Here is a 15,164-nt window from a genome sequence, read left to right on the forward strand (position 1 = left end):
GGTGATGCACACATCCTATGACAGAGAATGAAAATACTTGATACTGGCTTTCTCAGCCTCCTGTCAGCAGGAATGGTTGTTTGAGCCAGTCTAACCAAAGGGTCTTATGGGAGAGTGTTGGAGTCTCTGCGAAAGATATTCCTCCTTAATAAGATGAAATAAGTCAGTGAAGGGCCAGTGCCACTCCTTTTCGGCTTGTGGTCAGTATTGTGTTAGCACCTGAGGCTTGCAGCTTTTGCAGACATTCCCTCAAAGAGGGGGAGGTCCTCAGACATCACGAGGATGGCATAGTAGAATGGGAGATCCCGGCTCCTGAACTAGTGTTGGGGCCAGACTTTATTTTATGTGAGAAACATAAACCCAAATTGTTTATATGACTTTTAGATTAGTATTCTGTTATTTATAGCCAAAAGCATCCTGATGTAACCTGCTTTCCCCTATTTCACCAAGCCATAAGAAATGTATCCACTGTTTGATTTACTCATCCAGTAAATTTTATTAATGCTAGTCACGAATGAAAATTTTTATGAAAACCATCAAGTAAAGTAGAATATATTAAACATATTTTAGTTCTGTTGCCTGGAAGACACACATACATCTCTGCTTATTTTTAGATGTATAACAAATTATTTCATTTTAGCAATTCTACTGGCATTTGAAACATAAGTTTTGGTAATTGTTGATTTTGTAGTTTTGGTTGCCAGCATTGCTTGGCCGAGATGAGTTTTAATGCATGGCCTGGTAAGTAGTGGAGATATACTTTTGTTGATGAAAAGAGTCAAACTCTGTAAAATATTTGAAGAGATTTATTCTGAGCCCAATGTGACTGACTATGGCCCGTAACACAGCCCTCAAGAGGTCCTGAGAACATGTGCCCAAAGTGGTCGGGGTACAGCTTGGGTTTATATATTTTAGGGAGCCATGGAACATCAATCAAATACATTTAAGTAATACATTGGTTTGGTTCAGAAAAGCAGGACAACTTAAAGCAGGGGCTTTCAGGCTATAGGTAAATTTAAACATTTACTGGTTTACAATTGGCTGAGTTTATGTGAGGACCTGGGATTAATGGAAAGGATTGTTTAGGTTAAGGTAAAGGATTGCTGAGACCAAGTTTTTTTGTGCAGAGGAATCTCTCAGATAGCAAACTTCAGAGAGAGAGAGAGCAGGTTGTAAAATGTTTCTTATCAGATTCAAAAGGGTGTCTGGCGCTTAGTTGATTATCTCCTAGATCTGGAAAGAAAGGAAGGAAAACAAAGGGTGATGGAGATTCCCTATAGAATGTGGATTTTTCCCACAAAAGACTTTTCAAGGCAATTTCAAGGTATGGCAAGGTAATATATTTTGGGGTAAAACATTTTGATTTTTTTCCCTTGCTATGCCTGAGTAAGACTGGAAAGTAAGTCACAATATACAGGGTTAAACAAAGCTCATGTGATGAGAATTTCTGGTTTGTAGGGCATGATTCCCTAGATCTCTTAGAAAGGAATTTGGGCAAGATAAAAAATTAGAGCTTAGTCCTCACTTTCTTCCATTGGGAAGAAAAGAAAGGTTCAACTCATTTAAACCATCTGCCAGGCAGTTTAACAGGATTACCCTTCTTTCTAGAATGACATTGAGAACTAGGTAATTTTTTAGGATGGCACTGAAATCTAAGTAACTTAACTGAAGCTTTTGTTTTGAATATGTTAGCTGACTTCTGAATAGAGCTCAAGCCCTGAGCTGTGTGAAGTTGACAGTTTCTTTGGCCAGGAGAAATGGCTTGGAGCTTTAAGGTTATCTAATCAATCACTTACTGACATTAATGCAATTGGTTACCTAAATTGGATATCCTGTTGATGTGTACTATTTCTAATACCTCAGCAGATTTACATTGCGTTAGGCTGCTAGATATCCCAGATGTGAGCTAGGAAGTGAATTTCACCTCTACTACGTTTAGTACCCTCAGGTCTGCTGAAAATTGAGGAATTCCTTTGCTTAAATTAATAATTACATTCTAAAATTATCTGAAAGACATGCTTTTATAACGGTAACTTCAGTAGAAAGAAATACAGAATTTGGAGAGAGATTTAGGGTTTTGAATCTACTTTGTATTTGGTGGAAAAACACAAATGAAATAAATCATATAATAATCAGTTTTGAACTTTGAAACGGCAGTTTGCAATAATAATAGAAAAGATATGCAAGATGAACCCAACTGTATCTCAAAGTTGGTAACTTTAATAGATAATTTGACTCCCGTGCCTTCTTTGTTGTTCTTTGTCTTGTGGCTAAGTATCTGTAAATTGTGCAGGTATTTTAAAAGAGAAAGGCAACATTGTAAGACCTGGGGGGAAAATGAATTAGCTGTTGTATTTATTATATATGTCATTAAAAATATATGGCTTTTCCCCATTTATTTCTTATAACAAATCTTACAGAAAATATTTTCCTTATGCTTGAAGTCAGATGTTTCTGAGTGTTACACTGCTGTGTAATGAATACCAGGCAGGGACATATTATGTAGCCAAGAATTAAAAATGTTCTTCCACAATGAAAATAATGTCAAAACTATCTTTAGAAATGCTGTTACTGATAATCTTCAATTATTACAACCAAGTAATATGGTATAGTAAGCAAATTCCAATGGAAAATGGCCATTATTTGTATATTTTTTTAGTCAAACAGAAGTTTGCATCAACAAATAGATGTTCTAAAGTAAACTTTTTATATGGAATCATTTTAGATTTATTGAAAATTTGTAAGAACAGTACAGAGAATTTTCCTGTCTTTTTCACCCAGCTTCTCTGATGTTATATGGTATATCTGTCAAAACAAGAGGTTAATTTTGATACAATACTATTAACAATGGACTTTATTCAGACTTCACCAATTTTTCCACAAATGTCCTTTTGTGGTTCTAGGATCCAATTGAGAATACCATCTTGCTTCTAGTCATTGTATCTCCGTAGTCTTTCTTCATTTTGTGATAGTATTTTCTTGCTTTTCATGGTGCCTTTGAAAAGTACTGGTTGGACATTTTGTAGAATGTTCCTCAGTTTGGGTTTTTCTGATGTTTTCTCATGATTAGACTAGAGCTGTAGGCTTGGGGGTAGAATACTGCAGAGGTGAAGTACCCTTCTCATATCAGAGAGATTCATGATATCAGCCTGACTTATCACTGGTGATGTTAATCTTAATCACTTAGTTAGGTGGTATCTGTCAGGTTTCTCTACTGCAAAGATGCTGTTTTCCCCTTTACATTTACATACTCTGTCCACTAAGCACAGCCCACACTCAAAGGCTGGCTGTTGGAGGAAAGGAATGAAGCTCCACCTCCTGGAGCGTAGAGTATTTATATATATTATTCATACCTCTGGAAAAAATTTGCCCCTACTCCCATTTATTTAATTAGTAATTTAATTATATCAGTATGGACTCATTGATATTTATTTTATTTTTTAGATTATAATCCGGTACTATCATTATTTTGCCACTGAAAGTAATGGCTAGCTTTGGCCATTGGGAGTTTTCTTTTCTTGAGACAAGGTCTTGCTCTGTCATCCAGGCTGGTGTGCGGTGGTGCGTTCACAGCTCACTGCATCCTTGACCTCCTGGGCTCAAGCAATCCTTCTGCCTCAGCCTCCTTAATAGCTGGGACTATAGGTACATGCCACCTTGCCTGGCTAGTTTAAAATAAATTTTAAAAAACAACTTTTTATTTTTTTTTTGTAGAGAAGTGGGGGGTCTCGCTATGTTGCCCACGTTGGTCTTGAACTCCTGGGCTCAAGCCATCCTCCTGCCTTGGCTTCCCAAAGTGCTGAGATTATAGGCATGAGCCACTGCGCCCAGCCTGGGAGTTCCTGAAGGTTGGCTCTTGTGTCCTTTTGACATACTACCATCTTTTTTCTTTTAACCACTTATTTTTTGGCACTTTAAATTCTCCAGGTTCATCTTGTATTCTTCCTTGCCCCATCCCTAGACTCAGCATTTCTCTAAGGAGCCCTAGATCCCTTTTTTTGAAGAATGATGTGAGAAACTAAAATCTAGGCACTTACTATGCTTTTTATTAGTTTCCTATTGCTGCTTATACTACAAATATAGAGTGGTTTAAAGGACACAAATTTATTATATAACAGTTTTAGAGGTTTGATGTGGGTTCTGCTGGGCTGAAATCAAGGCATTGGCAGGACTGGTTTCTTTCTGTAGGATTGGTATGGGATCTGTTTCCTAGCCTTTTCTAGCTTCTAATGGATGCCTACATTCCTTGGCTTGTGGCTGCTGCTTCTGTCTTCAAAGCCAGCACTGGCTGGTTGAGTCCTTCTCACATCAGTACTAAGTCATCTTGTGCCTCCCTCTTCCACTTAAAAAAAATTATTTTTAATTTTCATAGGTACATAGTAGGTATATATATATTTATGGGGTTTCTCTCCCACCTTTAATGACACTTATGATTACACTGAGCCCACCAGAGTAATCTAGGCTAATCTCACTACGTTAAATTCATCTGATTAGCACTCTTAATTCTCCTTTGCCGTATAACACGGTGCATTCACAGTTCCAGGAATTAAGATGTGGACATCTTTTGGGGGATGATTATTCTGCCTACCATATGTTAATTGCTACTGGGATGTCTTTGATTATAGCTCCTCTCAGTGTGCACAGCTAGCAATGTACTTAGGAATCAATTTTGCAACAGGAAGAAATATCTCAGACAATAACTCATTAAGAAAATTGGTCAAATTTCCAGTCTCATATAATATGAAAGATTAGTTTGGTCTCTCTCATGTTAACATGAACCCCAAAATTGTAATCACAACCAAGAAGCCTCAGTGTCAAGCAAGAATTTTTACTGTCTGCATGTATATATGATTATGTTTGTGGAGTCTAGTGAAATTTGTAGTACAAGTGGTTTCTCCATTTTTCTCCACTTTTTAGTGTTTCAAGTTTGAAATTATATTTAGAATTAAGTTTGTTAGAATATTATGTAATTATTACTTGCTCATATTTTATACTTTGATTTCTATCTTGTATTTTCAGCACAGTCACATTTGAAACCTAACGATACAGGCATACTACAACAGGATTATTGCTGCAAAAAGGTCTTAAAATTACCTCTCATCAGAGTTTGTAAAAGCCTTCATGGAAATTAATCATCTTAGAAGAGGGATGTGGAGAGCATTACCCAGTTTGTAATGTGAGTTCAGAAAAGATAGATCTTCCCTAACTTTGTCTGTCCAGCATTTAGCACCCTAATAAAAGTTGAAATTCTGAAAAGTATAACTACTTGTTACTTAATTCCCTGATTTATTTGTATAACTACTATTAGTATGGACAGATCCACACTCAGTAAATACAGTATTTTCTTATAATCTTTGTGCTAAAAGTTTATATAAAATTTGCATCTGTTCCTATTGTTCATTCTCATTTAATAGAGGACTATGGGTAGCATTTCCTTGGTTGCATCCACATCCTTTATTCAGGATTGAAAATAATGTTGAAGGAGCAGTTGTCTATCTTTCTTCTGCCTTGCTTTTTGCTTCTGGTGTCATATTCATAGTGCCATAGTAGATGCCATATTGAGTTACTATGAGTACAACAGTGATAAATTTTACCCTATTGTTGAGATTCAGTTATTAGAGCATTGGTGAGTAGTGCTGATGTTTTCGTTACTCCCTAAATTATATTCATCTACACTGAAATGAAAAAAAAAAGTTGTGAAAAGCCTTACTTTTTATTAAGAATGCATAATGCCAAAATACACATTCAAGTAAATAGTTATTTTTTTCCCTCCCTAGGCAACTCTAAAACTTGGTAAAAGGGAATGTAAGTCAAAACTAGGTTCTAAAATGATGAGCTAGGTTTGGACAATAGAGTATGCCCAGGGATTACTTACAACTGCTTTGAGAAGGCAATGCTGATAACATAAATGAGGTTTTAGAAAGAAGATAGCGGTAGTGGAACTATGCCAGGATATACAGATTCTCTCTTTATAAACCTGCCAGACTCCCAGCCCTCGTCTGAGAAATTCAGGTTAAAGACAGAATATCCCGCAGTGGAAAAGTATGAAAAAGACAAATTATATATACTAATTTTAACGATACAGGTTGCACTGTCATAAGCTCATAGAAATATGAAATAAATGTCATTAAAATGTGATTTTTGAGGATCTCAACATTAAGAAAAATCTGAGTAACACTTTAAACATGGATAAAATTTGCACTGATGACAATGAAATGGAAAAAAAACAAAACCCTTGCCAGGTATTCCTGTGATTTTTTTATGGGGAAAAAAAAGAGAAAAACATTTAAGCTAAAGGAAGTAAAAAATATTTAGAAATATTGGCTTGGAGTTTCTAGAAGATAGAACAAAATATTAGAAAAGTTTTGTAGCAAAACCTCATGGATATTGCTACCACTTCCATCCCACATGGGGAGCAAGAGGTTTTCTCACTTGGAATGCAGAAATACATTCGATCTGTCAGTATTGTTCAGTCTAGAACATCCTTTACAAGTATGAGACTCTGCAGAATTAGTAAACATTCAAGGAAAATGTTAAACAGTATCTAGTACTAAAAACTGGAAAATCTAATCTCTGATGAATAAATAATTCTCTGAGGAGAATTTAAACTATGTGTAATTAATACCTGTGGAAAGATTGAGGTATCTATGCAGAGAGGCTGTTTAGTACAGTGATTTAAAAACATCAAGTTTGGTGTCAGACTGCCTGTGTTTAAAATCTGGTTTTACCACTTACCATGTCTTTAGCCCTTAATGTCTCTCAGTTTCCTCATTCATAAAATAGGGATAATAATTTTACTTATTTCATAAGGTTGTCTTGAGAATTAATTGAATTAGCGAAAAATGCTCGGAACAATATTAGACATGTAGTAAGCACACAGTAAACCTTTTTATTATAATTACACAATTTGTTCCTAAAAATAGCTGCTATGAAAAAGACCGCTTGCAAATCTTGAAGATTAAGAATCTGATTTTTGAAATAAACTAAATTAGTAGAACAGGTATAGCTAGCTGACAAATTAGTTAGATGATCAAGCCAAGGGATTATCCGTGAAGTTGTCAAATGGCAAAGAAATGAAAAGTATGAGAGGAGAGATCCAGAAGTTTTAACATCTAACAGAATTTCCAGAATTTCCAGGTGAAAATATGAGAGAATGAAGATAAAAAAATGTATCTTCTTAAATGGAAGGAATGTTTTCTATATTAAAGAAAGACTCAAATATTGGAAGAGTTTACCAACTGCAGGGCAGAATTAATGAAAAAAGTTCCATACCTAGACTAACACTAATGAATTTCTATAAAAGAAATTCATTAAATTTCTTTTAATGAAGAGAAAATTATAAAAGCTTCCAGAAGAAAGAAATAAATTACCCAATTAGGAAAACTTAGTTATCTCTACAAATTTGTATAGCTAGATTTCTTACTAGCCATATTCAATGATAGAAAACTACAGAAAATTGCTTTGATGTTCTGAGGAGAAAATGATTTGGAACCGCAAAATTCTGTTTTTAGCCAAACTAGCCTCTAAAATTGAGAACAAAACAAATACATTTCAGGAATGCAAAGACTCAGACATTTTTAAAAATAAATTATTTTGAGGAGAACTAAGAGAAAGACATAGGCAACAAGAAGAAATGATGAGCAAAGAAGCCAGCAAACTTATGGTCAAATCTAAATAATAATAAATGTTTCTGTCAAGTTTAAGGAATGTGTTAGTTATAATAATACTTACAGTAATTATTATATAATTGCTGTTGCAGTAAAATAGTATTTTTTGCAGCTGTTGGGTGATTTCTACAAATCTTATAGGAAAGGCAAGAGGAAAGCACATCCTTTTTAATATTGTTGCTATTTTAAGAAATTTAAATTTAAACTAAACTCTAATTAGTGATAGAATTGAGGGCATGCTTTTTTGTTCGGGGGTTATTATTTATTAACCCAATGTTGATAGACTTAGATGTTTAAATGCATTTGTCAAAAATAGAAGGGTGAAAATATTTTAAGGGCGAATTCTAAAAGAAGAAAACGGGGTATACAATTTCCAAACCACTACAATAGGGGTCAACAAGGGACTATTTTGTAAGGGACTAGGTAATATTTTAGGTTGTAGTCCATACTCTCTCTGTTGTACCTATTTCCTCTGTCATTGTAATACTGAAGCAGCCACAGGCAGTATACATAAACAGATGGGTATGGCTGAGTGCCAATAAAACCTTATTTATAAATAAACACTGAAATTTTAATTTCATGTAATTTTTTCACATCACAAAACATTCTTCTTGTGGGCCATATATACGAAGTCAGGCAGCAGAGTAGATTTGGTCCATGGGCCATAGCTTGCTCCTTTCCACATTAGAGAACAAAGGGAGGGAACAAAGGAAATTAATTTCAATTAAGACAGAAAATGGGAGAAAAATGGACCAAGGTAGGGGGAGCTAAAAACTGCAAGGGAGTATAACAAACAGGAAACATAAAATGAGATATCAGGAAAAGAAAAAAATTATCCCAATAAATGTGAACAGCATAAACTTTTATCATAAAGAGAAGAAATTCTCAGGATGTAGCCTGAATGATAACAGGGTACTAGACAATCAGGGTGTATCTCTACCATAGAGCAGTGCTATTGAAGTATGATTTGTATAACAATACCAGTCAGCAAACTGTTAAATTCCACAATAAGATAAGAATAGAAACAGAGTAAGTTAGAGTAAGTATTTAGAAACTCTTTTTTTTTTTTGAGACAGAGTTTTGCTCTTGTTGGCCAGGCTGGAGTGCAGTGGCCCGATCTTGGCTCACTGCAACTTCTACCTCCTGGGTTCAAGCGATCTCCTGCCTCAGCCTCCTGAATAGCTGGGATTACAGGCATGCCCTACCATGCCCGGCTAATTTTGTATTTTTAGTAGAGACAAGATTTCTCCATGTTGGTCAGGCTGGTCTCGAACTCCCAACCTCACGTGATCCGCCTGCCTCGGCCTCACAAAGTGCTGGGATTACAGGTGTGAGCCACTGCGCTCGGCCTAGAAACGCTTATAATAATGTGACATTGTTACCACATCCATGTGTGAGATTATTTTTCTACTAACTCATTGAATTTCACAAAACTCAGTTAATACAAGTTTGGAAAATTAAAAAGAGAAAACTGGTTTGAGAATTGCTACTAGAGAATACAATGCAGTGATTTGTAAAATGAAGTAGTTCCCTATGTGTAGACATGGTCAATGAAATAAACACATTGTAGGAAAGTGTAGAAGGTATGATCCTGTGTGTGTGTGTTTACAACCAGTCTTAACTGGAACTACCATGTTTTTTAAAAGCACCAATCATGTATGTAACAAATTCTCAAGGAGTGGAAAAATTCACATCAATTTTTTTTTTTTTTTTTTCAGATGAAGTTTCACTTTTGTCACCCAGGCTGGAGTGCCATGGCACAATCTCGCCTCACTGTAACCTCTGCCTCCCAGGTTCAAGCAATTCTCCTGCCTCAGCCTCCTGAGAAACTGGGATTACAGGCGTGCACTATCACGTCTGGCTAATTTTTATATTTTTAGTAGAAACAGGGTTTTACCATGTTGGCCAGGCTGGTCTCGAATTCCTGATCTCAGGTGATCCACCTGCCTTGGCCTCCCAAAGTGCTGGGATTACAGGCGTGAGCCACTGTGCCCTGCCCACATCAAATTTTTAATCATGATTACAAATAAGAGATTATGACTGGTAGAGTACAATTGAGGGAAGTAGTGATAAAGGAGTATTTTTATGTTTTAGTCTACTTACATTTGTATTATTTGACTTTTTTTTTTTTTTACAGTACATGTATTTCTTTTATAATGCTTTTAAAATGTTTTATTTAAATTAATAATCTCTTGGCTTTTTAAATAATTGCCACTGGTCAATTGAATGTCCATTCAGAAAACAAAGAGTTTTAACCTTTACTTCACATAATCCACAAAATTTCATTTGAAATGGATCATGCATAAGCTAGTGAAAGTTAAAACAGTAAAGCTAATAGAAGAACACATGAATAATGTCCTAATGAGTTTGGCATAGGCAAAGATTCCTTAAGCAGGACACAGAAAACACCAAGTTCATGGAGAAGATTACACGTTTATATTCTGTATATGTGTATGTGTGTGTCTGTGTTTATAGCTGATGAACTTCATATCCCAAAAACTAAGGAAAAGACAGACAAATCAATTAAAAAAAAAAAAAAAGGTTTGGAAGAGGTATTTTACAATGAAGAAATCTGAATTACTAATTTGAATATGAAAAGGTGCTCAGTTGGCCAGGCGTGGTGGCTCACGCCTGTAATCCCAGCACTTAGGGAGGCCGAGGTGGCTGGATCACCTGAGGCCAGGAGTTGGATCACCTGAGGTCAGGAGTTTGAGACTAGCCTGGCCAACACGGCAAAACCCCGTCTCTACTAAAAATACAAAAATTAGCCGGGCATGGTGGCGGGTGCCTGTAGTCCCAGCTACTCGGGAGGCTGGGGCAGGAGAATTGCTTGAACCCAGGAGACGGAGGTTGCAGTTAGCCAAGATCACACCACTGAACTCCAGCTTGGGTGACAGAGCAAGACTTCGTCTCGAAAAAAAAAAAAGAAAAAAAAAAAAAACAAAACAGTGTTCAGCATTATTATACAGGAAATGTGAATCAGAACTACTACACGTGAATTCTAATGGCTAAAATGAGAAGAACTCCTAAGATTAAGTGTTGGGGAAAATATAGATAGAGCAGTTGGAACATTTCCGGTGGGAGTGTCAATTGGTATAATCACTTTGAAGAACTGGTGCTATCTACTGAAGCTGAACAGACACAAACCCTATGAGGCAGCAGTTTCACTGCTGGTTATCTACTCAACATAATTGGGTGCTCATGTTCAACAAAAGACAGGTACAAGATTATCTGTATTAGCTTTATTCCTAATAGACAAGGAATCTTCATAAAAAGCTTAAACTGTATATTGGTCTACAGTGGCATATTTATATAATTGACACCAGCAATTATATCAATACTGGCATTGCCAAGAAGAAAATGCTGCCACACAACAACATAGATGAATCTCATAGACAAAATTATTGAGCATAAGAAGCAAAATACCTAAGAATATATACTGTGTGATTCTACTTATATGATTTATGGTATTAGAAGTTGGAGTAGTGGTTTTCTTTTGGGAGGGGAAGTATTGACTGGGAATGGGACACATGGGAGCATCTGAGGATTTTAGAAATGTTCGGTATCTTAACTGGGTGACAGCCAGGCATATATGTATATGTGACAATTTATTAAGCTCTATACCTATATATACTTACTGTTTGAACACTTCACTGTAAGTTATACCTCTATAAAAATGTTTAAAAAACACCAACTCAGTCATTACCCACTCATCTGAAATTCTGTCATTATTATGTACCAAATCCTTAACATATTCAAGGACTTTTATCTAAGTCTTGCATTCTTTTCCATTCACCTATTTTTGCAGGTGTACTTTTGATTTAATCATTGTTGCTTCATAATACACTTGTTTAATGGTTCATGTCTTTCCTGCTTATTATTCTGTTGCAAAGTTATCTTGAATATTCTCACCTTTTTATTATAATCTGTAGCTTTATTTAGTTTTTGGCTTTGTCAAATAGCCAAATTCTCACACACCCTCATGCTATTGAAATTTTCACTAGAGATCATTGGCATCACTGGTTGAGTTCAAAAACATTGTGTAATCTCTCCATCTCTTTCTAGTTAAGTAATTGTTTTCATGTGACTCTTGCAAAGTAATTAGGTTTATTTCTGCACATTTTGGTTTTGCTGTTGTGAATAGGAACTCTTTTGTTACATTTTACAATCCCTGATGCTATATTCTTGATATTATTGTAACTTGTTAATTATAACAATAGTGCCTACCTGTTGAACACTCTGTGCTAAATAATCTTATTTGTTTCTCACATCAGTCCCCCTCAGGTAAATAGTGTTGCATTGTGCTCATTTTATATTTGGGTCTGAAGGGTGAACAGCTGGCTTGTGGTGGTTTAACTCCAGAGCTGTACTGCTTACACACACTGCTCTGTGGGCCTAAGTGTCTTCAATGAAGGGCAGATGTGTGGGAGCAGGCAGTGTGGGGTCATGTCCAATATTAGTGGATGAGACTGACATTATATTGACTAGTAACTGAATGCTTATCAGCAAGACCTATACACTGAAGTGAACTTTTTAATACATGCTTATTTATATATGTAAAATACAGTATTCTAGTTTGGACTTACCCAAACCAAATAAAGCGTGGTGTGTGTGTGTATGTGTATTTTTTATTTTGACATGGAGTCTTGCTCCATTGCCCAACTACGTTGTTGTGTGGCTGGAGTGCAATGGTGTGATCTCAGCTCACTGCAACCTCTGCCTCCCAGGTTCAAGCAGTTCTCCCCCCTCAGCCTCCCGAGTAGCTGGAATTCCAGGCAGCCGCCACCATGCCTGGCTAATTTTTGTATTTTTGTAGAGATGGGGTTTCACCATGTTGGCTAGGCTGGTCTCTCAGGTGATCCATCGCCTTGGCCTCTCAAAGTGCTAGGATTACAGGCATGAGCCACCATGCCCGGCTATGTGTGTATTTAATCACTGTTAAATACATTATTTTTATGTATTCTCAGTGTACTGCTGTATTTACCAAATGATGATAGCTGTTGTCTTAGTTGCATTCTTTGCTTGCAAGGAACCACCAGCTGAAATAATGAGAGTTTATTATTCCTGTATTCCTGCATAGCAGGAAGAGAGGTGGATTCTCAGGGATATCCAAGAGGTGGATCTGTAGACTGGCCAGGACTTGCGGAGATTAAAACTGTCTTTTGTTATGAATCATAGTCAGCTTTAGGGGGCTTGGCTCATCTGGAGCTTTTGCCCTTCACTCTTGCATGCTTTTATTTATTCTTTTTGAGATGGAGTTTCGCTCTTGTTGCCCAGGCTAGAGTGCAATGGTGCAATCTCAGCTCACTGCAATCTCTGCCTCCCGGGTTCATGTGATTCTCCTGCCTCAGCCTCCTGAGTAGCTGGGATTACAGGCACCTGCCACCACGCCTGGCTAATTTTTTGTATTTTTAGTAGAGATAGGGTTTCACCATGTTGGCCAGGCTGGTCTTGAACTCCTGACCTCAGGTGATCTGCCTGCCTCGGCCTCCCAAAGTGCTGGGATTACAGGCATGAGCCACTGCACGTGGCCTCTTGTATGCTATTTTTATCCTGCCTCAGCCCCTCTGCTCTTTGGTCTGTCCATTTGACTGTGTGCTACCAACTTGTCTGTTTTCTCTGTGGTCGTAGGTGAAATTTCTGAGGGGGAACATTTAGTTGGCCTAGGTATTTACTGTGTTTGCCCAAGCTCTCCATGCTTTGTGGGCTATTGGACAGACTATTGGATTGGCTGCCTCAGTTAGGTATCTACCGTAGTAATTCTGGTCATTGTGGCCAGGGGGAGATGGCTGGTCATCTAAACATGGCACATCTAGGACTCCCTCTTCAAAGAGCAAGGGTGATTTGCCCTAGAGAAAAGGAATGTAGTCACAGTGTATACTCTGATTAGTGTGTTTAGTACCATCACACAATTTCCCTTTTCTTTTCAATGCAACAGAAAGTGGCTAACATTGAAAATAGCAGTTGGATTTAGAGACTTGAGTAGTATCAGAGGAAATATTAAAGAGAATGCTTATACACTTGACAACAGTCTTTTGCTTACTGCTCTGTAAGCTGTCAGCACATATTCTTTTATCTCCTGTAGGTATCTTGGTTAAAATATCAGTTTAGCTAGGATTGTCAAAATGTTGGATAAGTTAGTGATAAATACTAAGGAAAAATTCTTTCCTTAATATTTTAATAGCTAGTTTTCGCTTGAAAAGATAATTTTGAGAATTTTGCAAACCTCATGATTACCAAATCTCTTTTAGGATCTTCTCATATATGTATGTTAGTTATTTAAGCCAAGATCAGTGCTGAATTTATGGTATATCATGAAGCATTTATGATAATAAATAATTTATAGTAAAACCAGAAAACTGAAATATTGTATTCAATAATATGTGGATATTGGCAATAAAATTATAGGTAAATACTTGTTAAATTGATTCTAGGTTGGGCCATGCAGGCTGCTGCCTATATCTTCATTCATAGGAAATGGAAGGATGACAAGAGCCATTTTGAAGACATGATTGATTACTTTTGTGATATTCACGAACCACTTCAACTCCTCATATTCCCAGAAGGGACTGATCTCACAGGTAAGGTAGCCTGGGTTTGGCACAGTTAGAAATCATGTAGTCTAAACTTCTCATTTCTCAGAAGAAGTAACTGAACACCAATAAGAATAAGGGCTCTTCCAGGTGTGGTGGTCCATGCCTGGAATCCTAGCTACTCAGGAGGCTGAGACTGGAAGATGGATTGAGTCCAGGAGTTTGAGACCAGCCTGAGCTACATAGCGAGACTTCATCTCAAAACAAAACAAATCAAAACAAAAAAATTAATGGCTCATCCCTAAGGTCACTCAGTTAATCAATAGCATGTTAGGACTCAGAACTCTGGGTTTCTAGCCCATTTAATTTATAGTAGGCAACTCCAAGAGGTCATATTATTCATACTTGCCATCTTTGAACTTTATATTTTAAGCCTCAGAATATATTTTAAAATATCAGGCTTTTATCCTTATGTAAGCGTAGTTTTAAAATCATGTTTTAGATAATGTTTATCCTCCCCTACCTGTTGTTTATATTCTCTTATCCTCTTCTAAGGTATTTATCCATTAAACCCTTCCTACTCCTCAGCTTCTTCCTCATAAGAAAAAGATCTGATAGTAACTAATTTCAGTTATTGTTGATTTACATTAACAGGTTACCTGTCTCCTGATATTTAAGCCCTATCTTTGCTACAAGCAGGAATAGCTTTGCCCTTCTTCAAGAAAACTCAGCCATCATTGAGTTGTAGCGAGGACACAGGAAGACATGTTTATAACTTTTCTGCCTTCCTAAATATTAAACTTTTTTCTTCTTCTTCTTTGAGCCTGTCACCTCGACTGGAGTGCAGTGGCATGATCATGGTTCACTGCAGCCTTGAACTCCTGGGCTCAAGCCTATAGTATTTGAGCCTACACCAGATACTGCTACCACACTTGGCTACCAGATTTTAAACCGTATAGGCTAG

The 15,164-nt window shown here is 36.8% G+C and overlaps 1 protein-coding gene across 12 annotated transcripts in view; it reads left to right on the plus strand.

Moving 5' to 3' along the window:
* LCLAT1 (lysocardiolipin acyltransferase 1) overlaps positions 1-15,164 on the plus strand; it is a 215,372-nt gene that overhangs the window by 112,146 nt on the left and 88,062 nt on the right. For 11 of the 12 annotated variants that reach the window (XM_007971048.3, XM_073022894.1, XM_073022896.1 and 8 more), the window contains one exon: positions 14,102-14,248. The exons of the other annotated variant lie outside the window; for it this stretch is intronic. In XM_007971048.3, the coding sequence (XP_007969239.1) occupies positions 14,102-14,248 (147 nt within the window). The remainder of the gene's footprint in view (positions 1-14,101; positions 14,249-15,164) is intronic. 12 annotated transcript variants of the gene reach the window in all.

This window comes from Chlorocebus sabaeus, chromosome 14 (genome assembly GCF_047675955.1).
Source record: "Chlorocebus sabaeus isolate Y175 chromosome 14, mChlSab1.0.hap1, whole genome shotgun sequence".
NCBI lineage: Eukaryota > Metazoa > Chordata > Mammalia > Primates > Cercopithecidae > Chlorocebus > Chlorocebus sabaeus.